The sequence below is a fragment of the Monodelphis domestica genome, chromosome 4 (assembly GCF_027887165.1).
Source record: "Monodelphis domestica isolate mMonDom1 chromosome 4, mMonDom1.pri, whole genome shotgun sequence".
Taxonomy (NCBI): Eukaryota; Metazoa; Chordata; class Mammalia; order Didelphimorphia; family Didelphidae; genus Monodelphis; species Monodelphis domestica.
In genome coordinates, this window is record NC_077230.1 from 361,241,550 (window position 1) to 361,263,819 (window position 22,270).

A 22,270-nucleotide genomic window follows, 5' to 3' on the forward strand; every position below is an offset into this window, starting at 1 on the left:
GAATTTCTGAGAAGGTACTAACTAACATTTATGGAGGAAGTTTCATCACCCTCAAGTTACCTATGCCATTAAAATCACAGACCCAGTCACTATCTCTGTAACATCTTTTCCTGACCTTTAATTTCTTATTATAAGTGGACTCAACATATTGACAGCATTTAAAGTACAAAATGTACTTTAATGTAGTGATGTATGATGAAGATGGGCAAGCTAGTGACTACCATCAACTAAATTAAAGAAATAAGCATTCAATTTGCTTCTTTCCTTCTATTAATTCCTAAGTTTGACTTTTTTTTGTCTCTTTTTTTATTTTTTCATTTAGGTTGCAAATTGCTCTATAAACATGACTTGGCAAAACGCTGGGGAAGCCACTGTAAAATGTGCAGTTACTGTTTACAAACATCTCCCAAATTGGTACAGAATCATTTTGGGGGGAAGATGGAAGAGTTTTGCTGTGAGGAATGCATGTCCAAGTTTACAGTTTTATTTTATCAGGTAGAGTATATTTGTGTTCTTTGGTTTTGTTAGAACTATTTTCCCTCCTTTTTTTACATTTTAAACAGGAAGAAGCATGGGTGATTAAAAAACTCAGTGAAATGAATTTTTATCTCTTATCAGAAACTGGGTTTTGTTATATATGAAATGGTTCAAGACTTTTCAATGTTTACAATAGTGGAAAACTTGATTCTTTTCTTATCTTGCCATGAAATATAGTCACCTTAATTGTCACATAGGAATTCTCAAGTTATAACTTTCACTGGGATCCAGTCACCTCAAGGAAGACTTTTCTCTAATCATTTATCAGCTCCTATAATTCCCTTGCTCTCTGTTCTTTCCTCTTCCTTAACCCATTCTTCAGCCTCACTGACCTTCAGTATTTTCCCAGACCACCACTTCTGCTCTTGCCACATTCTCCTCCTCCCATTCTTGACCTCTTAGTGATCCAATTCTGTTCTCCTCTACTTCTGAAATCCTTCCTCCCCACTTTGTTGTGCTCTGACCCATGCCCTGCCAAATCCTTCTTCTGGGTTACTACAATTATCCACCTCCTTCATTTCTACATATTTGCTACTTCTGAGCCTAGCTGAAGAAAGTTATAACTATACTGACTGGTTCACTAAAAATTTATGCTGTCTAATCTCAATTGTGTTCTGTCTGAACCAAGGCAATCATTTTATTCCTCCTTTATTACTCTTCTAACTTAACCAACTGCAATTACAGTTTCAAGCCATATCTTTTCTCATACCTTCCACAGCATTCCACCCTCTCACCTGAGAACCTTGCCTCAGATTCTATTAAGAATGTCTAAGTCATTTTGTCATAAAATCTTTTCCCTTTCTTTTCCTCCTCCAACTTCCTGAGATAATTCTTCAGTATCTCTAATAAAGAGGTGGCCCTTTTCCTTGTCAAGGTCAGCCATTTTTATATGTACCCTTTTCCACCTCTACAAATCAAGCCCCTGATCTTTAGTCTCTTTCTTTTGATTCCTTTCCAATTATCACACATGCTCAAATCTCCTTATCCTTTGGAAACACTCACTAAAACACTAGCCAGCATCCTCTATTTCTGGTGCCTTTCTCAGCCAAACTTCTCAAAAAAAGTTTTGCTTTCTTTATGCCCACCTGTCATTTCCTTTTAAATCCTCTGTCATCCAGCTTCTGACTCTCTACTGGATTTGAAGTGGGTCTTACTCATCACATCTAATGACTTCTTTACCTCTCAGCAGCATTCGGCATCTCTTTTCCAGGTTCTCTTTGTGATACTTGTCAGTCTTCTTTCATGATTCTCTTTTTGTTGCTTTTCTTGGTCTTTTACTAGATTATCATCCTTTTCACAGTTGTGAATAAACACAATCCTTAAGATTCTGTCCTTAGCTTTTTTCTCTTTATATTTTTTTCCCTTAGTCATCCTATCATCACACTGGATTAATTTATTTATTTGCAAATGATTCGCAGATCTGTCTATCTATTTCTAATCTCCTTTCTGAGCTCTAATACAGATAGTCCTCATCAAGGACAAAGGAGTGAGATCAGGAAGAGAAAAAACAGGAGGTCAGGGTCAGGCACTTAAAGTCTAGCTGGAACCAAGAGGAAAAACATGCAGGGAGCATTGGGGACTGGACATAGACATAGACAGAAGACAGGCAACACACAATTGGGAACAGACAGACATCTAAGTGCAGATGAATGGAAGAGGGACAGTGAGGGCTGGTCATTGGGCAGAGTAGGGCAAAGTTCTCTTGGTTCTGGAAGTCTCAAGCCAAGCCCCCAATCTTTTGACTGGTTTTATGCATTATCTTCAAAATCAATTATTTCTTAACTGCCTATTATATGACAGGAATTTTGTTTAGTGTTAGCCACACAAAAACAAAAATGAAATGTCTCAGGGATTAATTTTAAAAGGGAGACAACATGTACATCTATCTGCTGTGTGTCTGTTCTGCTTACATGGAACAATGTTTTTTTAGTTGGTTTGTTTTTGGTGGTGAGTAGGCCATAGAGTGCTGAGCTAAAGGGGCAGGAGAAAGAGACAGTGAGCATACAGTATTGTACAATAATGTTAACAGGTGTTTTTAGGGAATGTGGATTTCTTTCAGGATTCTTTATGTAAAAGTGACTTTGTATAATGTAAATTTACATTAAAATGAGAACTATATGTATAGGGTCATATCTAACTTTGATCATAGTATTATGGTCATCAGTCTAATCAAGCTTAGGGAAAATACCTTAGAATCCATCTAGTCCGATCTCTCACCATATCCAAAATAGAATTTATTCTTTTCCTCTCAAATTCGCCTTTCCAAACATCATTATTTCCTCATTTGCCCAATTTTACAATTTTTATGTTATTCTCAACTTCTCACTATATATCTAACTAGTCAATCCAAATATTGGTGATTTTTATGTCTACAGTTTCTGTTATAAATCACTTTCTCATTATTTGCACAGCTACCATACTCATAACTTCACTCCTAGACTCTCTCCATATTCCAGAACATCCTTCACAGAGTTACTGAAATATTTTTTTCTGAAGCACAGGCCAGATCATGTCAGGTCCCTCTCTCCTCTGCTCCTTCTCCCTCTGAATTCAGTAATCTACAATGAGTTTCTATTATTTCTTAAGGTTATTTATAAATTTTTGTTTGATTTAAAGCTCTTCACAGTCACGGCCACATCTTGCCTTTCCTATATATTTTTTTAATAGAACTTCTTTCCATGTTTTCTCTGGTCCAGCCATTATGACCTTGCTATTCCTCACATACATCACTGTCCAGCCTTACATGTTCTGTCCCTCCTCACTTCCACCTCTTAGAATCCCTGCCTTCCTGTCAGGTTCTTTTCAAGCACGTCTAGCATGAACCCTTTCTTGTCCTCCAACTTGATAGTGCCTTCCTTTCCAAAGTCAGATTTGTATTCATTTTGTATGTATCTTGATACATGTACATGATAATCCCCTTTTAAAATGAATATCCTTGAGACATTTCACTTTTGTCTTCGTAGCCCCAACACTAAATAAATGTACCATATAATGGCAGTTAAGAAATAATTAGGGGGCAACTGGATAGCTCAGTGGATTGAGAGCCAGGCCTAGAGATGGGAGGTCCTGGGTTTAAATCTGGCCTCAGACACTTCCCAGCTGTGTGACCCTGGGCAAGTCACTTGACCCCCATTGCCTAGACCTTACCACTCTTCTGCCTTGGAACCAATACACAGTATTGACTCCAAGATGGAAGGTAAGAGTTTAAAATAATAATAATAATAATAATTAACTGATTTTTAAGATAAACTCTTTTCTCAGCAAATAAATGTTATTCCCTTCTGTATGTGCACAGGCAGTAGTGGAAGGAAGACTACCAAAAAATATGACATAGTGGAACCTTAACCCTAACTATTTTACCTGACAACCAGTCATGGTTATTGTCTGCTTTGTGGTTATTACTTAACTTGGCACTTAAATACATAAGTATAAAAAATGAAACAATCTCCAAATATAAGTCTGAAGTCAATAAACATTTGTTATGGATCTGCTATGTGCTATGAACCATTTAAGCACTGGGGATCCAGCAATTGGCAAAAATCCCTCAGCCCTTTAGGAGCTTACAGTTTAATAGGGGAACTGTTTAACCATTTAATATATAAAAAAACCTCTGTTCCTATTATTATTGATAAAGTTTTTGAACGTTATACCCAAATTTATTTTCCCCATAAACCCTATTGCTTTGGATTATAGTAGAATTGACTAGTTATATAAAAACTAAGATTTATTTAAGGAATTTTTATCCTAATGGAAGAGACAAGTATATATAAAGATAAACACATAGGACTGCTAAGTGACTCAGTGGATTGAGAGCCAGTTCTGGAGGTGGGAGGTACCGAGTCCAAATCTGGCCTCAAGAGACACTTCCTAGCTGTGTGACCCTGGACAAGTCACTTAACCACATTGCCTAGCCCTTACCATTCTTCTGCCTTGGAGCCAATACACTATATTGATTCTAATACAGAAGATAAGGTTTAAAAAAAGATACAAGGAGTACAAATATAAAGTGAATGAATAAAAATATGTAAAAAGTAGATAAGGTGATTTGGGAGGAAAGCACCAGCAGTTTAAAAAGGGAGTCAAGAAAAGCTTCATGCTGAAGATGATTATTGAGTCATCTTAAATCATGTCTTAAAGGAAACAAGGAAACTTTTAAGCCAAAATAAGGTGGGAGTTCAGTCTAGTCATACAAGTTCAAACACATAAGTACAAGAGATGCTATGTCTCGTATGAAGACCAGAGAGATATTGCATTGTTGAGTGTGGAAGGAGTAATGTCTTTTGAGGGTGGAAAGCTAGGAAAGGGCCTTTAAGGCCCTTTAAGGGACTTTAAAAGGTAAACAGAGGAGAGTATATTTTAATCCTAGAAGCAATAGGAAGCCATGGTTGTTGATCACATGATGACAGTCGCATGGTCCAGTTCTGTGCTTAAGGAAAATTACTTTGACAGTAATAAAAAGGGAAGACTGGAGTCTTGAGACAGAGGAGCCACCCTAGGAGACTGTGACAGGAATCTTAACTAAGAAGAGATGAAACCTTGAACTAGGGCAGTAGCTGGGTGAGTGGAGAGAAGAGATTTGATGTCAGGCTAAATGTTGTCAAAGTAGAAACAACAATAATTGTCCTCAACCATTTTGAAGGAAAAAAATTAGCTTTTGTATATGCCCTGTGGTGGCAAACTAGGTGGCTCAGTTGATAGAATGCTAGGATAAGAGGCAAGTCAGGAAGACTTCTCTTCATGAATTCAAATCTGACTTCAGATACTCACTCATTAGCTTTGTAACCCTGGGCAAGTCACTTGATCCTGTTTGCCTCCGTTTTCTTATCTGTAAAATTAGCTGGAGAAGAAAATGGCAAACCACTCATGACTTTAATAAGAAACCTATATGAAACCATGAATAGTTGAATATAACTAGAAAAGGAACCAAAACCACATGTTTAAAACAATGCTGAAGATATATATTTTTAGGGGGCAGCTGGGTGGGTCAGTGAATTGAGAGACAGGAGGTCCTGGGTTTAAATCTGGCCTCAGACACTTCCCAGCTGTGTGACCCTGGGCAAGTCACTTAACCCCCATTGCCTAGCCTTTACCACTCTTCTGCCTTAGAACCAATATACTGTATTGATTCTAAGATGGAAGATAAGGGTTTTTAAAAAAGATATATATTTTTAAAAGCTTCCATTTGAAGGTTAGCTAGGTGGTCCAGTGGATAGAGAGCCAGCCCTGGAGATGGAAGGTCTCAGATTGTTACAAGGGAATCACTTTAAAAGACTGATATATATTAATTTAAGGTCGCCAAGGAATCAGCTATGTAATTCCTAAATGAAAAACTCAAGTCAGCCGTCAGCCTTTTTTTGGAGTTTAATTACAATAGGAGCAAGAAAGGAATTAGAGATATATAGAGAGAGAGAAAGGGGAGAAAAGGGAATAGGGCTTAAATACCCCTTCTGTTTAGGCTGGGCCAAAAGGCCCAAGCCCTTAGATAGCTGGGGCAAAGAAAAGAGATCAGTCCCTTTCACTCACGTGTCCAAAATGGAGAAACAGTCTCAAAGGCCCCCACCTTCAGCTTCCTTCAGAGCAAGCTTCCTCAGAGCCCAGGAACCACCCCGACCAAAAACTCAATCCCCTCCCCCTCAGTCTCCAGACCCTCCTATCTTTAAGGACACCATCCCAGTTGCCTCCCCTCAGTCTTCACATCTACCAATCACTCTTCATCAATTTCCCTGTCAATGGAGGCTCTCGCTTAACCCAGGACCGCCCAGAGGTTTCTGGCTTTTGCACATGTCTGTTGAAGGTCATATTTTCAAATGATTAAATTTATACTCCTTTGCTACAGCCCTTTCTAAATCCTGTTAACTTGAGTATGGTAGAGATTGGAATAATTAAATTTTGATCTAGGCTGCAGCCCTTACTCAATCCTATTAGGACTGAATAGGGTGGAGATTTATTCCAAGTATCTCCATTGTATCAATTCTAAATCAATCAAGACTCAAAGAAATTCCTGTTCTATGCTTAAGCATAGGTCAAAGTCCTTTCCATTGTTCAGCAAAGGGTTTCTGTCCTAAAGTAATCTTAAGAAGGGAAGAGAAGGAACCTCCCATGGCAATGGAGTTCCCATTCCAATAGACTATCAGTAAGAAATTTTCCAAGTATGAAATATCCCAATGGTGAAATTTTCAACAATTATAAGTCTAAGGAAATTTGAGGTTTACAGATTCAAGTGTGGTCACTTTTGTGACCCTTGGCAAGCCACTTCACCCCAATTCCCTAGCCTTTACTACTCTTTTGCCTTGTTTGTGATACCTAGTATCAATTCTAAGACAGAAGGTAGATATTTTTTTACAGCTTACATTTTGAGTTTAACAAACTCAAGGTGGATTTGTGTTTTTTTTTTTTTCGTAAAACTCATTTCTATAATTACTGCTTTCTAATTTTGTGATTGATACTTTTCTCCCAGGGACTTTTCCCTCAGTCAGTAAATACTTATAAAGTTCTACTTTATATGTTCCTACTATGTTCCAGGCACTAATCCTTAGATACAAAAGAGGGAAAATATACTAACTGTGCTTGAAGAATTTATACTCTTCAAGGTAGAAAACATTCAAACAAATTATATACAAGGAAAGCTATATATGAAATAAATAGGAATTATTAGTAGAGAATTAAGAGGGATTGGGCAAGACTTTCTTTGAGAGGTGGGATTTTAGTTAGGACCTAAAGGAAATTTAGGGAGGTCAGATCATTCTAGGCACATGTGAGAGCCAGAGAAAATGCTTGAAGCCAAGAGATGACGTATCTTCATCCTGGAACAGGAACGAATTCATTGTCCCAGAGAGAAGAGAAAAGAAGGAGTGAGTTGTAAGAAGACTAGAGAGTAGGAGGATGCTAGGTAATGAAGGACATTGAACACCAGAAGACTGTATTTGATCCAGGTGATAGGGAGCCTCTGGAGCTTATTGAGGGTGTAAAGAGACATAGTTGAATGTATCATTTTAGTATTTGTAGAAGGTTTTAGAAATATATACTCCTCCATACCTTGCAATGTAATTTTTCACTTTAGCTTTGTATTGCTTCTTTCTTAGATGGCCAAGTGTGATGGCTGTAAGAGACAGGGGAAACTCAATGAATCCATGAAATGGCGAGGGGAGATCAAACATTTTTGTAACCTGCTTTGTATATTGATGTTCTGTAATCAGCACAGTATATGTGACCCACCTACTCTTCAAAATAATGCAGGTAATTAAACTTGGGTATAAGCTCTATTTTTTTATGTGATTTATTTCACTGACATATTCAGTGAAATTAAATATAAGCCCTGTTAAGTATTTATTTTCATGAGAGACCCTAAGATTTAGTATGTAATTTTTTAGATTTCCAAGCTGAACCTATGATTATATAAGCCAGGTCTTTAGAATTTTAAAAAATTTAACGAATTTCTTAAGTATATACATTAAGCTGAAAGTATTGAAGAAAGTATGTATAAAACTATTGACATATACATGAATGTATATCTTCCCCCACTGGTTCACTCAGTTTTCTTTGCTAACTCTGGTTCTTGGCATTTGGAGTCGACAATTATAAATAACCAGACTTTAAGCTCTAAAAGAAGTTATTTTACTTAAGGAAAAAAATCTCCTTCCTAGAATTGAATATAGTTGGATGTTTACAGTATTTCCAAAAAACAATGATTATTTAACTGGATGCCACTTTCAACAGGACTTCCATTTTTATTTTCTTCCTAGCATTAAATGTTTCCATGATACAAAGTGCTTCAGCTGCACCTCCTCTAAGAAAAGATTCTACTCCGGTTATAGCCAATGTAGTATCTTTGGCAAGTACTCCTGCTGCCCAGCCAACGGTCAACTCTAACAATGTCTTACAAGGTATGGTTGATTCCAAAAACTCTGCCTAAGTCTCTTAAGGTTGGAAATTATAATTATTATAACTTAGAATGACATCTTTGTCCTTGTTCCAAGATTTCATTTTTGTTCACTGACCTCAAAAATATTTTCATTGTTTCTTTTTACTCTAGAATTCATAGTATAGGAACTTAAAATTATATTCTGATTCCAAACAGGTGCTGTTCCTACTGTTACAGCAAAGATCATTGGAGATGTAAGTTTTATTTTTAATACTTTTACTGTTAATGATGCTCCTTTTTAAATGTTTCTACATAACTACCATATATTTGAGCATATTCCCAGTATACTTTAATTTTTTTCTCCAAAATTGACCTGAGACTTTTAAAAAACAAACAGCTAATTAAAAAGATCTCTCCAGGTTAAGACTAGATTTGTCTTCCAGGTATGTTGTTTTTAAAAATAATAATGTGGGGGGCAGCTGGGATAGCTCAGTGGATTGAGAACCAGGCCTAGAGATAGGAGGTCCTAGGTTCAAATCTGACCTCAGACTCTTCCCAACTTTGTGACCCTGGGCAAGTCATTTAACCACCATTGCCTAGCCCTAACCACTCTTCTGCCTTGGATCCAATACACAGTATTAATTCCAAGACAGAAGGTAAGGGTTTAAATAAACAAAAACTAATGTGATTTGTCTTAATTTGGATTTCTTTCTTATTCCAGCAAAATAGTTCCCTATTAAATGTAAAAAAAAGATACAGTATATGCTTCCCCCTAGTGGAATTTATATTGCAAATCACCAGTTCTTTCTGCCATGGTTATTAAAATATTTTTAATTAATATGTTGAGTTACTGGCATCAGGCAATCTATATTCTCCTACATTATTTATTACTCATAATCTGTAGAATAAGCAGACTGTATTCCTAGGATATTTATGATGAAGGAAAAAAATCTACTTTGAACTTTATGTTGCTTTCTTATTATCTGGAAATGAAGCCAAGTTCTTTAAGATTTGTATTATAAGCAGACAAGTCCTAGAATCTTGTTAATCCCTTCGTCTAACTTGTAGGAGTGATTTTTTTCTCATTAAACTTAATTGATTAGATTAAGAATATATTGGACCATAATGTGTATATGTAGCCTAGGATAGCTTCTTTATCATGACTATTCTCATCAGGCAATTGTATTATTTTAGTAATGTCCCTTATGACATGGTGTGCTTTTTCATTCCAGCCGACTTGCAAGCTTCTGCAATAGGTACTGAGGTGCATTATAAGGATAATTAAGATATTTTCTTTCCTTCAAAGAGTTTATGTCATCATATTGTTTAGATTTTAACAGTTAATTGTTGGTGAAAATGTTAAAAGCTTTCAATGATCTATGGTTTCTGAATCTATTTTAACTAGGCAAGTACACAAACAGATGCCCTGAAACTTCCGACTACACAGCCTCCTCGGCTTTTAAAGAACAAAGCATTATTGTGCAAACCCATCACACAGACCAAGGCTACTTCTTGTAAACCACATACGCAAAACAAAGAATGTCAAACAGGTATGTATCTTTGTCTTTCTCATATTTGGAAGATTTTTTTCGCTCTGTTTTAATATTAAAAGGAAATTATTCTGGTGGAAATTTGTTTTCATTTCAAGAAATTGTATTCATTACTTCATCCTCTATGTCAAACACCTCATTTTATTTAACTGCCCTATTTGTGTTTGAATTTATTCAGCTGCCTGTTAAATAGCCTAAGCTGGCTTTTGAATATGTTCCAAGTCAGTGTATTTATTCATAGGATATATATATATATATATATACATATATATATATATTTTTTTTTTCAACTTAAAAAGGTTAATAAAAACAAATTTGTAAGGTATTCACAAGAATTCTATATCAACCACCATTTTGATTTATGTAAGATGACTTGATAATTTAGTAAAATCAATCTGGTTTGATAGGAATCTTTCTATATTGCTAGTAATTATGTTGGGCATATATATGTGTGTGCATATATTTTGCATTCATCTCACTAGATTCTTTGTTTCATACACACACACTCTTTAAAAACTCAATAAGTCACTTTTAGTTTTTTAATAAGCTCCATGAGCAACAAAATGTTAAACCTTATTCACAGATTATTATAATGACTTAATTATGGAACTGGTTTTTCTAGCCTCCAATCTTTACCTCCTGCAATCCATCTTTCATAGGAATACCAAGTTAATTTTTTAATTAAATAAACTTTGCTGCCCAGAAGCCTTCATTGTGTTCCCACAGCTGTTTGATTTCTTCCTTACTATGCTTTTACCTCCTTAAATGCTTTTTCTGTCCTCCACGGTTTATTAAATCATAGTCATTCTTGTAAGCACCAGTGTCTTTTCTGTGAAATTTTCCCCAACTATTTAAGGCCTTTTCCCCCCTCTTTTTATAATTTGTATAGTACTTGGCATCTTTTTTTGGCCAGGGAGTAAGACGGAGTTTCATGTATTTTGTTGATTCATTGATATATTTTATTTTGTTGCTACACAATTCCAAACAAAAGAAATGTACCTCCCCTAATAAAAGAGTTGATTATTTATTATTTACAGAAAGCATTATAGATCCATAAATTTCAGAGCCAGAGTACATCTAACGCACATCCCTTATGTTAAAACTGTGGAAATGGGCCCAGATAGATTTGGTAACATTCCATAGGTTATAAATGACTTGCTAACAAAAAGATACATTCTTTAACATGGCAATAAAATACTAACATTAGCCTTTATAACCTGCAAAAGATGAAATGACTGAAGAAACAAAGATTTTTAACTTCTGAGCCTATAGATTTATTAAGCAATGTGTGCCATTCACCTAACAAATTGGGATCAGACCTCTTCTTCAGTTTAGGGTAGACCCCAAATACAAAGGGAGACAGACTTTTATACAGTAAAAACAATCAAATTAGGACAATTCCTTAAAAGAGAAAAACACACAGCATTAGGGAATCTGATTTCTAATTGGATGAGAGATTAGAGACTTTCCAAGTTGAGAAGGGAAGAGTGAACAGGTACAATTCCCAAAATTCAGGAAAAGAGGTATCCCCACTCCTCCCCAGATATGCGTAAACTGTCTAAGAAACATGGAAACAATAACTGACTTAATCAGTAGTTGGCCAATTTTCAGATAAGACATATGAGTTACTTGAGATGTACAATTATGAGATAACTCTTTATATCATTCTTTGGATCCAAATGCATTTCTAGTCATCATAATCTAGTCCTTAGTTTTTAATAGCAGGCACATGTGCTTCATGTTCAAACAATGGAATAAAGTTTTTTCCCACTTCTCTCAATTGAATAAACATAGGACAGAATGTGGAATTAGGCCCATCATTGAGTAGAAATAGAAATGGAACTAAGCTAGCTCCAGGATTGAATTACAAGATGGAGTCAGTGTGCTTCATTCAATTCCCACAATTAATTTTTTGCTATCCTAATTCTCTTAATTATTTACACATTGTTTGTCCAGTTTTATTGCATTACCATGCTGACTTTCTTTACATTTTTGGAGCCCTTGGGTATATTATTCTTTTCCTTTCTTTTTTTTTTAAACTCTCACCTTCTGTTTTAATATCAGTTCTAAGATAGAAGAGTGGTGAGAAGTAGGCAATTGTTAAGTGACTTGCTTAGAGTCACACAATTAGAACATATCTGAGGCCAGATTTGAACTCAAGTCCTTCAGACTCCAGGCCTGATACTCTATCCATTTTGTTACCTAGCTGCCTCTTTGCTTTCTTTTCTCTGAATCACTTAATGCAAGTTTTCTCACATTTCTCTAAATTCTTCATATTCATATTTCCATGTTGTTTTACTACATTGTACAGAATTCATCCATTCCTCACTTTTTAAATCATTTTGTTTCTAGCTTTTTGTATTCACAAACAGTTCTTTTGCTACTAGTTACCTTCATTTAAATGTAGACTCTGTAATGGAATCTCTGCATCAGAGTATGAATATTTGAGCAACTTCTCTTGCATTATTCCAAGTTATTTTCCAGAACAATTAAACCAGTTCCTATTTTTGGCAGTAGTAAATTGGTGTTCTTATTTCCATATAGCCCTTTCAGCAATGAGTTTCCATTTTTAAAAATACCTTTTCAACCTTTCAGAGCAGGAAGAATAATATAGACCTTTTCACATTTGAATTTCTAAGATTTTTACCTTCACAAACTTATGCTTCTGTGTTTATTCACGTTATGCAGTTGATTTTAGCTTCTCAAAGTCTATCAGTGGAGTGCTAGTTCTGCTACATCCTACTATGATGTAAAGACTTTAAATATTGTCCTGGCAATAATATGACCATTTTTTCTAAAGACTAACATAACTACAGAGGGAATCATTACCCATAGGCTGACCACTTGGCGATAAATTCTTATGCCATTGTAACCACTGGTAGTGGAGATAAAAGAGAGGGGACTAAAAGTCAAAATTTATAGTTTGTCTATAAATGTTAGCTTTTGTTTTTTCCAGTTACTGAGTGGACATTCTGCTGTAGGACCTGAATCAAATTAGTCCTGTCATTTCTTCATTAATGACAGTAGAAGACGAAGGGACATTTCAGAAATTGTCTCACAAGTTGTTTTTGGAGAGTTGAAAATAAATGAGTTGACTAAATTGGTTTTATCATTCAATGAGAAGCAATAATAAGCATTATTTCATGTGACAAGCAGCCATCTCAAATTACAGTGTTTATAATAACTATTTGCAACAAAGTCCACCTAACTCCTTACATATTAACTTTTTTCTGAAGAGGTATAGAAATTCTCTTTAGTGCTCCATATGACCCTCCAAATTAAATCAAGATATACTTGTTATGCAATGGCTTCAGTTGCAGATGAGTGTATAGATGAGGACAGTGGAAAATATGTTGGAAAATATGAGGAGTAAGAAATGAGATAGTTCAGAGACTTGTAGGCTCAACTTTTATATCATGTTTTTTTGTTGTTGTTTTTTGTTTTTTTGCAGGGAGGTAAAAGGCGTTTCAAATGACAAATATCAAGTGTTGCCAAAAAATGAAATTGTTATTTTAATATTTAGAGCAAAGTTTGAAACTTAATATAAAACTAGAAGAAAAAATAGGTTACTCTTTTATCCAAGTTATTGATGCTAAAAAATGAGACAAGTATGGAATAAAAGATTTTACCTTAAATTGTAGCAATTTCCTAACAAATTTAACTGACATGAACCAGTTGCTTTAATGAGTCATCAGCAAGCATTTATTAAGCATTTACTGTGTGCTGGTTACCATTCTAGACACTAGAGATAAAAAGAAAAGCAAAAAAACAGTTCCTGTCCTCAAGGAACTCACAGTCTTATGGGGGAAACTATATATATGATAACATACAAACAAAATATATATATGCATAGAATCAAGTGAAGCTATCTCAGAGGGGGGAATCTTATATTGAAAGTTAGGGAAACCAAAAAGTAGGGGTGAGACAGGGGAGTTCCAGACATCTGAGATATCCAGTGAAAATGCTTAGTCAAAAAATGGAGACTCTTGTAAGGGAAACCAGTGTCACTGGATTGCAGAGTACATGATGAGGAATAGGGTATAAGAAGATTGGAAAAATAAGAAAAGGCCAGATTACAAAGGCCTTTAAAAGCACAAAAGAGGATTTTATATTTGATTCTGAATGTGATAGGGAACCAGTAGGCTTGAGATCATGACTGGGTACAAGGTCAGACCTTCACTTTTAAGAATAGTAGTTTATAGCTGAGTGGAAGGTAGACTAGAGTAGGAGGAGGCATTTGGCAGGGAAAGCAACCTCCAAGCATGGCATACTAGACCCTGTACCTGAGTGGTGGCAATGTCAGAGGAGAGAAAGGGGGTCATATTTGGGCAGTGTTTAAAGGTAGAATCATTAGGACATGACAACAAATTAGATAAGGGATTGGAGGGGGAGGGATGTTGAGGGATAGCAAAGATAATGTGTTGCAAAAACAAGTGGCTAGAGGGTGGCTAGCTTCCTCAAAAGTAATAGGGAAATTAGGAGGAGGAGGGTTGGGAGGGGGGAATAAAAAGTTCAGTTTTGGACAGTTTATATCAATAAACAATTATTAAGCTGTTAATATTATATATAAAATATATTATTATATAATAATACTATTAATATTATTGATATTTATTAAATGCCAGGAACTATGCTAAACACTGGAAACACAAAAGAGATGAAAGACAGTCCCTGCTCTTGGGCTTACAATTTATTGAGGGAGACAAAATGTAAATGCATACATGCAATGCAAGCTGTATGCAGGGTAAATAGGAATAATTAAAAGGGATGGTACTGGAATTAAGAACAGTTGGGAAAAGCTTCCTGTATTAAGGGAAGCCAGAGAGGTCAGTAGTTAGATCAAAGGAACGGTAGTGTTCTCAGCATGGGAGGCATGGCCAGAACTGAGAGAAGAAGTGTCTTATCTATCTATGGAAGAACCAGGAGGCCAGTGTCATTGGATGAAAGACTACATGCTGGGCAAGTAAGATATAAAAATATTGGGGAGGTAGGAGGGGGTATAGGTTATGAATTTTGAATGCACAACAGATTTTATATTTTATTCTGGAGGCATAGGAAGCCATTGGACTATTGTGGGTGGGTGGTGGTGGTGGCAGCAGCAACAGCAGCATAATCAGACCAGCATTTTAGGAAAATCACTTTAGTGGTTGATTAGAGTGTAGCTTCCAGTGGGGAGATGCTTGAGTCAGGCCAGCCTTACCAGCAAGCTATTATAGTAGTCTAGGCATGAGATAATGAGTGCCTGTACTAGTGGTGGCAGTGTCAAGAGAAAGAGGTTGCAGAAGTGAAAGTGACGGGCCTTGACAATGTCTTAAATATGGGGAAGGGAGAATGAGGAGGATATTGAGGAATCCAGGATGACTCCCAGGTTGTGTCCCTGAGGGACAGAGAAGGTGGTGGTGCCCTCCACAGTAATTGGAAGGTTGAGGTGCATGGTATTTAGGGAGAAAGAGCAGTTCTGTTTTGGGCATACTGAGTTTCTGATGTCTACTGGGATATGCCATTTGAGATGTCTCAAATGCAGCTAGAGATGTGAAACTGAGTTTACCAGATAGATTGGAGCAGGATAGGTAGATTTGAGAATCATCAGCATAGGAAGGATAATTAAGTCTATGGGAGCTAATGAGTACCAAGTGAAGAGAGAAAAGAGAAGAGTGCCTAAGACAAGAGCCCTCGGGGACTCCTATAGTTAGAGGGCATGACTTTCAAGGCCCTGAATGCTTTTTTTGGTTGGGGAAGGGCTTGTGTTCCCGATATTTATTTGTAAGGCAACTATTTGCAACTCAGAATGCATTTTCCCATAAAAACAATGGTAAAAATGATGTCAAGGTCCTCCCCAGGCTAGCTTAAAAAGCTGTTTATATTATAGCTGAACCTTCACTAATGTCCTACTACTCCAATGTCTCATCACAAGTGTGGGGTTGATCCCGGATTCTCAAAGATCACTTCAGTCAAATGCAGTCAAATGATTCTAAGACGGAAGGTAAGGGTTTATAAAAAAATGCAAGTTTTTAAAGTTCTGCTAAGCTGTTAGGCCTTGAGTATGGTCCTCATGATGAATTATATGTCTATCACTCAAAGACCAGCTCAGTTAAGTTTGGGCCAAGAACCTATGGTTTATCTCAGCTATTCAGCACTGATCAGGCCCCACTCATTGATCCAGAAAAGTCATGATCCTTGAGAGACGGTCTGAACACTTCCATAGTGTTCTCAATAGGCTGTCTTCAGTCATTACTGAAGCCATTGACCATATGAAGTCAATTCTTCTCTAGCCCAACTTCCAACTGAAGAAGAGATTTTGAATATCATTAGGCTCCTCTTGTGTAGCAAAAGCATCTGATGTGGATTCCATCCCAGTAGAAATTTATGAGGTCCACAGCTCATAAAAAACTGACTGAAACATTCCACATTATCTGGCAGAAGGAGATTACTCTTCAGACATCATGGATGCCTCCATTATCTGTTTCTATAAAAGAAAAGGGGTGGCTAGATGGCATAGTGGATAAAGTCAGGATGATCTTAGTTCAAATCTGGACCCAAATGTTTGCCAGTTGTGTGACCCTGGATAACTCACTTAATCCTGTTTGCCTCAGTTTCCTCATCTGTAAAATGAGCTGGAGAAGGAAATGGCAAACCTTTCTAATATCTCTGTTAATGAAACCCCAAATGGGGTCCCAAAAAGTCAGATACAACTGAAAATAAAGGAAAGGAAAAGGAAATATGTTATCTCATGACAATAATAAGGATGAGGATCTCTTAGTCATTGCCAGCAAAATTATTAAAAAAAAATTTTTTTTTTTAATAATAACCCTTATCTTCCATCTTAGAATCAATACTGAGTATTGTTTCTAAGACAGAAGAATGGTAAGGGCTAGGCAATGGGGATTAAGTGACTTGTCCAGGGTCACACAGCTGGGAATTATCTGAGGCTAGATTTGAACCCAGGACCTACCATCTCTGGGCCTGGCTCTCAATCCACTGAGCCACCCAGCTGCTCCCTGCCAACAAGATTGTTACAAGAAACCTACTTCATAGAATCTACTTGTGAGCCAATCTGATTTCAGAAAGGGCCTAGGAACAGTCAGTATGGTTGTTACCGGACAACTCCAGGAGAAATACCAGGAGCAGAATAGAGGTCTGGACACAACATTTGTCAGTCTGACCAGGGCCTTTGATATTGCCCGTCATGAAGACCTATGGAAAAGTAGTGGCAAAACTTGGTTGCTCTCAGAAGGTTATCAGTATTGGATGCCATCTCCATGGAAGGCATGCTTGCACAGGTTCTGAATAATGTGCCTATGCTCTTGTGCTTTCCCAAGCACCAATAAGTGAAATGGGGTTATGCGCTTGCTTTCATGCTTTTTAGCTTGTTATCACTGATGTTGTCAGGTACCTTTAATGAGGATGAAAAGAGCATCAATGTCAGTCAGCTACTGCAGTGACAATAAATTATTTAAAGTGGAGGGAAAGTTGGTGCACAACTCTCTGTTTGCAGAGTATGGATTGATTTTCTGACACTTGTGCAAGTTTTCACCTATCAACTAACACCAAGAAAAAAGGTTATCTGCCTGCCAACATTGTACCATCTATACCTGAAATTGTTGGTTACAATAAATTGGGAAATTGGGAATACTGTGAATAAGTTTGCTTACTTTGGTAGCTTTCCAGAAGTATATATATAAATGATGAGCTTGACATATGCATTGCTGCATCTAGCTTAGTATTTGGGAGGCTCTTAAGGAAAGTGTGGGAGAAAAGAGGTATTAAGCTATCTACCAAACTATAAAGGTGTTGTGCAGACCTCATTGTTGTATGGCCTGTGAAATCTAGACAGTATACCAGCTCTAAGCCAGGAAGTTGAATTGCTGCCATTTGAATTTCCTTAGGAAGACTCTGAAGATCACTTTGCACGATAAGGTACTAGAGACAAGAGTTTCTTTCTCAAGCGGAATTGCCAAGCATTCAAATTCTACTGCAAAGAGTGTAATTCCAGTGGACTGGCCGAAATGCAAACCTACATTTACCTAAAAGACTTATTTTACTGAGAACTCATGCAAGGCAAGGGCTCACATAGAAGTCAGAAGAAGCAATACAGGGAAACTCTCAATGTCTCTCTGTAGAGCTTTGGTATCAGTTATGGAATGTTGGAGACACTGGCACACAGAACTGTCCAGCGTAGTGTGTGTGCATCAAAGAAGGCCCTGTGCTCTGTGAGCAAAGCAGAGGAGGGAGAGGGAAAAATAGAATGGGACAGACAATTACACATAAAAGAGCCATGAAAAAAAAATTCACAGTGGAGGAGAAGGTAGGGCAGGTGGGGAACCTTATTCATCAGAATTAGCTCAGTGAAGGAAGAACGTACACAATCAATTGGATATAGAAAGTTTTTTAACCTATAGAAAAGTATGAGGGGAAGGAGATCAGAGAATTGGGGGAAGGAGGGCTAATAGAAAAGAGGGCAAATTGGGGGTGGAAGTGGTCCCAAACTAAACAATAAACAGAATGAGAAGTAATACACAGTAATCATAATAGTGCAAAATTTTTTTATACGTCGCTAATAAATGCCTTATTTCTCAATACCTAGAGAAAAGAGTTGAATATATAAGAATAGAAGTCATTTCCCAATAGATAAATGGTTAAAGGATATGAATAGTCAACTAGTTCACAGGCAAAGAAATTAAAGCTCTCTATAGTCATACAAAAAATGTTCTAAATCATTATTATTTGGAGAATGCAAATTAAAACAATTCTGAGTTATCACCCCATTCCTATCAGATTGGCTGTTATGATAGAAAAGGAACATGACCAAATTTGTTGGGGATATGTGAAGGTGGGACACAAATGCATTGTTGGGGGGGGGGGAGACATGAACTGATTCAGTCATTCAGGAGAGCAATTTTGCTGTTATGTAACAATATATAACAGCAGTACCTTTACTGGATTTGTATTCCAAAAAGATAAAAAAGCAGAAAGGGAAAAGATCTATATTTACCAAAAGATTTAAAGCAGCTCTTTTTGTGACTGCAAAGAACTGGAAAGTAAGGAGATACCCATCAATTGGGAAATTCCTGAATAAGTTATAGTATATAATTATATTGGGATGCTATTGTGCTGTAAGAAATGACAGGCAGGAGGAGCTCAGAAAAACCTGGAAAGACTTACACAAACTGAAGCAGAGTGATAGAAGCAGAACTAGGAGAACATTGTATACAGTGACAGGAATACTGTAGAGTGAACAACTGTGAATAACAACTATTCTCAGTAATACGGTGATCCAAAATTATCCCAAAAGACTCATGATAAAAAATGCCATTGCCATTAATTTCCTGGGAAAAAGAACTGAGTTTGAATCCAGACCAAAGCAAACTTTTCCCACTTTTTTAATTTTTTTCTATTTGAGGGTTTTTTCCCCCCCATAAAATAGGGTTTGGAGGGGATTGTGGGAGAGAATTTGAGACTCGGTATTCTTTGAAAAATGTTAGAAATCATTTTTTTAAACATTATTTTATTTGGTCATTTCCAAACATTATTCACTGGAAACAAAGATCATTTTCTTTTCCTCCCCTCCCCTCCTCCCACCACCTTTCTCTCTCCCATAGCCGACACACGATTCCACTGGTTATCACATGTGTTCTTAACTCGAACCCATTTCCCTGTTGTTGGTATTTGCATTAAAGTGTTCATTTAGAGTCTCTCCTCAGTCATATCCCCTCAACCCCTGTAGTCAAGCAGTTGCTTTTCCTCAGTGTTTTTACTCCCACAGTTTGTCCTCTGCTTGTGGATAGTGTTTTTCTCCTAGATCCCTGCAGATTGTTCAGGGACATTGCATTGCCACTAATGGAGAAGTCCATCACCTTCGATTGTACCACAATGTATCAGTCTCTGTGTACAATGTTTTCCTGGTTCTGCTCCTTTCGCTCTGCATCACTTCCTGGAGGTTGTTCCAGTCTCCATGGAATTCCTCTACTTTATTATTCCTTTTAGCACAATAGTATTCCATCACCAACATATACCACAGTTTGTTCAGCCATTCCCCACTTGACGGGCATCCCTTCGTTTTCCAATTTTTGGCCACCACAAAGAACGCAGCTATGAATGTTCTTGTACAAGTCTTTTTCCTTATTATCTCTTTGGGGTACAAGCCCAGCAGTGCTATGGCTGGATCAAAGGGCAGAGTCTTTTATCACCCTTTGGGCATAGTTCCAAATTGCCCTCCAGAATGGCTGGATCAATTCACAACTCCACCAGCAATGAATTAGTGTCCCTACTTTGCCACATCCCCTCCAGCATTCATTACTTTCCATAGCTGTCATGTTAGCCAATCTGCTAGGTGTGAGGTGATACCTCAGTTGTTTTGATTTGCATCTCTCTGATTATAAGAGATGTAGAGCACTTTTTCATGTGCTTATTAATAGTTTTGATTTCTTTGGCTGAGAACTGCCTGTTCATGTCCCTTGCCCATTTGTCAATTGGAAAATGGCTTGATTTTTTGTACAATTGATTTAGTTCTTTGTAAATTTGAGTAATTAAACCTTTGTCAGAGGTTTTTATGAAGATTGTTTCCCAATTTGTTGCTACCCTTCTGATTTTGGTTACATTGGTTTTGTTTGTACAAAACCTTTTTAATTTGATGTATTCCAGATTATTTATCTTGCATTTTGTAACTCTTTCTAATTCTTGCTTGGTTTTGAAGTCTTTCCCTTCCCAAAGGTCTGACATGTATACTATTCTGTGTTCGCCTATAGAAATCATTTTTATGTGTGATTGGGGGGATAGGAAATTAAAAAGAAAGAAAGACTGCAAGGCGTGAAAGGAGAAGGAAGAATTGGGGGAAGGAAGATTAGAGGAGGGATTAATCTTAAAGGAAACAAAAGCTTTACAAAAATATTTGCCACTCTTTTAGAGATGGCATCTTAAGCCTACCCTAGGCTTTTCAATTTCTTCCCCTTGCTAGAAGACAAATACTACTACTACTTCTTACTGGGACCTACAATTTGTAATGTTTATGATTCTTTCCCTGAGCCCATTCTGGCAGGGGTTGGGGAGGATATGGGTAGGGGAGATTTGCTACCCTTACCCCAAATATCTCTAGTTTCTTCTCCCTCAAACTTCAACCTTTTTTCTGCCCCTTAATCATCTCCCCCCAGTCTATCCCTGTTGGTCAAATACCTTTTTTTTTTGTCCCACCCAAATATTGTTTTGATTTTAATTCCTTCCCACAAGGGATTTTGGTTCCTATAATTTCTCCCTTCTCTGCCTCCTTCATTGTTCCTCCCACAGATTGGGTTTGGGGGTGGGGAAAATTAATAAATAATCTACCCAACTTTTAAAAAAAAGAAAGAATTATGGTAGAAAAGGTAATCAATAATGTTTGATTTCAGATTGGCTAGATTTCTTGCAATAATCATACTTGTGTGCTCTATTAGTAACTTCATTATGTAAGACATCAAGGCAGATCTTCAGAATGTTGTGCAGATCCTTTCTGATTCACGTTTGGAATTCAATGATACCAAACATTTTATTTTGGGTGGCAATTTATAGTTTGTTTTTCTTATTTTGAAAAATGTTCATATTTGTCCATGTCAGGAAATGACTGTTAGTTTTATGTAGGTGTGTTATATTCTTTTTATATAATTGAAATGTCCCCTAAGACTAAAGTTTTTTAAAATAAAGATGTACCTTCAAAAGCATCTTGTCGAATCCTCATCCTAATGCTAATTCCTGAACAACTATTTTTTCTTTTTCCTACATTTGTGTACATTTTTTCGTTAGAAGATACCCCAAGTCCACCCCCTGTCATCATGGTGCCGATTCCTGTACCAGTCTTTGTGCCCATACCACTGCATCTTTATACACAATATGCACCAGTCCCATTTGGCCTTCCAGTACCAGTGAGTGATTATTCTAATTTAACTAAGATCTAACTTATGGTTTCTCTGTAGTATATAGTTTTTCATATCTAATACTAAGCTTATTGATAAAAGAAAGCAGTCTGATGAGTGCTCATAATAGCAATGTTTGTTGATATTTAGCACTTTATGCAGTTTACAAAGTGCATTATGTACATATTCTCATTTGATCCTCACAATAATTATGTGGGGTAGGTATTCTTATTCACACTATTTAATTATTGCTTAATTGTCATCTGTTCATGTAATCATAACAATATTAGATACTCTTAAAAGAATATTAGCATGATGTTCAGAAAACAATACTAGGCTAATACAAACAAATATTTAGCTTTTATATGGGTAATTCAAAACTTAATGAAATAAACTGATAGGCAGCCTTTCCTTTTTAATAATTTTTAAACAACTCGCAT

The 22,270-nt window shown here is 36.7% G+C and overlaps 1 protein-coding gene across 8 annotated transcripts in view; it reads left to right on the forward strand.

Annotated features, from left to right (window-relative positions):
• The window catches only part of ZMYM4 (zinc finger MYM-type containing 4), a 142,405-nt gene that overhangs the window by 96,982 nt on the left and 23,153 nt on the right, over positions 1–22,270 (forward strand). For 6 of the 8 annotated variants that reach the window (XM_007492779.3, XM_007492780.3, XM_056795129.1 and 3 more), the window contains 6 exons: positions 323–495; positions 7,620–7,773; positions 8,280–8,420; positions 8,615–8,652; positions 9,804–9,948; positions 21,721–21,839. In XM_007492779.3, coding sequence (XP_007492841.1) covers positions 323–495; positions 7,620–7,773; positions 8,280–8,420; positions 8,615–8,652; positions 9,804–9,948; positions 21,721–21,839 — 770 coding nt within the window. The remainder of the gene's footprint in view (positions 1–322; positions 496–7,619; positions 7,774–8,279; positions 8,421–8,614; positions 8,653–9,803; positions 9,949–21,720; positions 21,840–22,270) is intronic. The other 2 variants (XM_007492781.3, XM_001380542.5) reach the window with 1 other exon arrangement.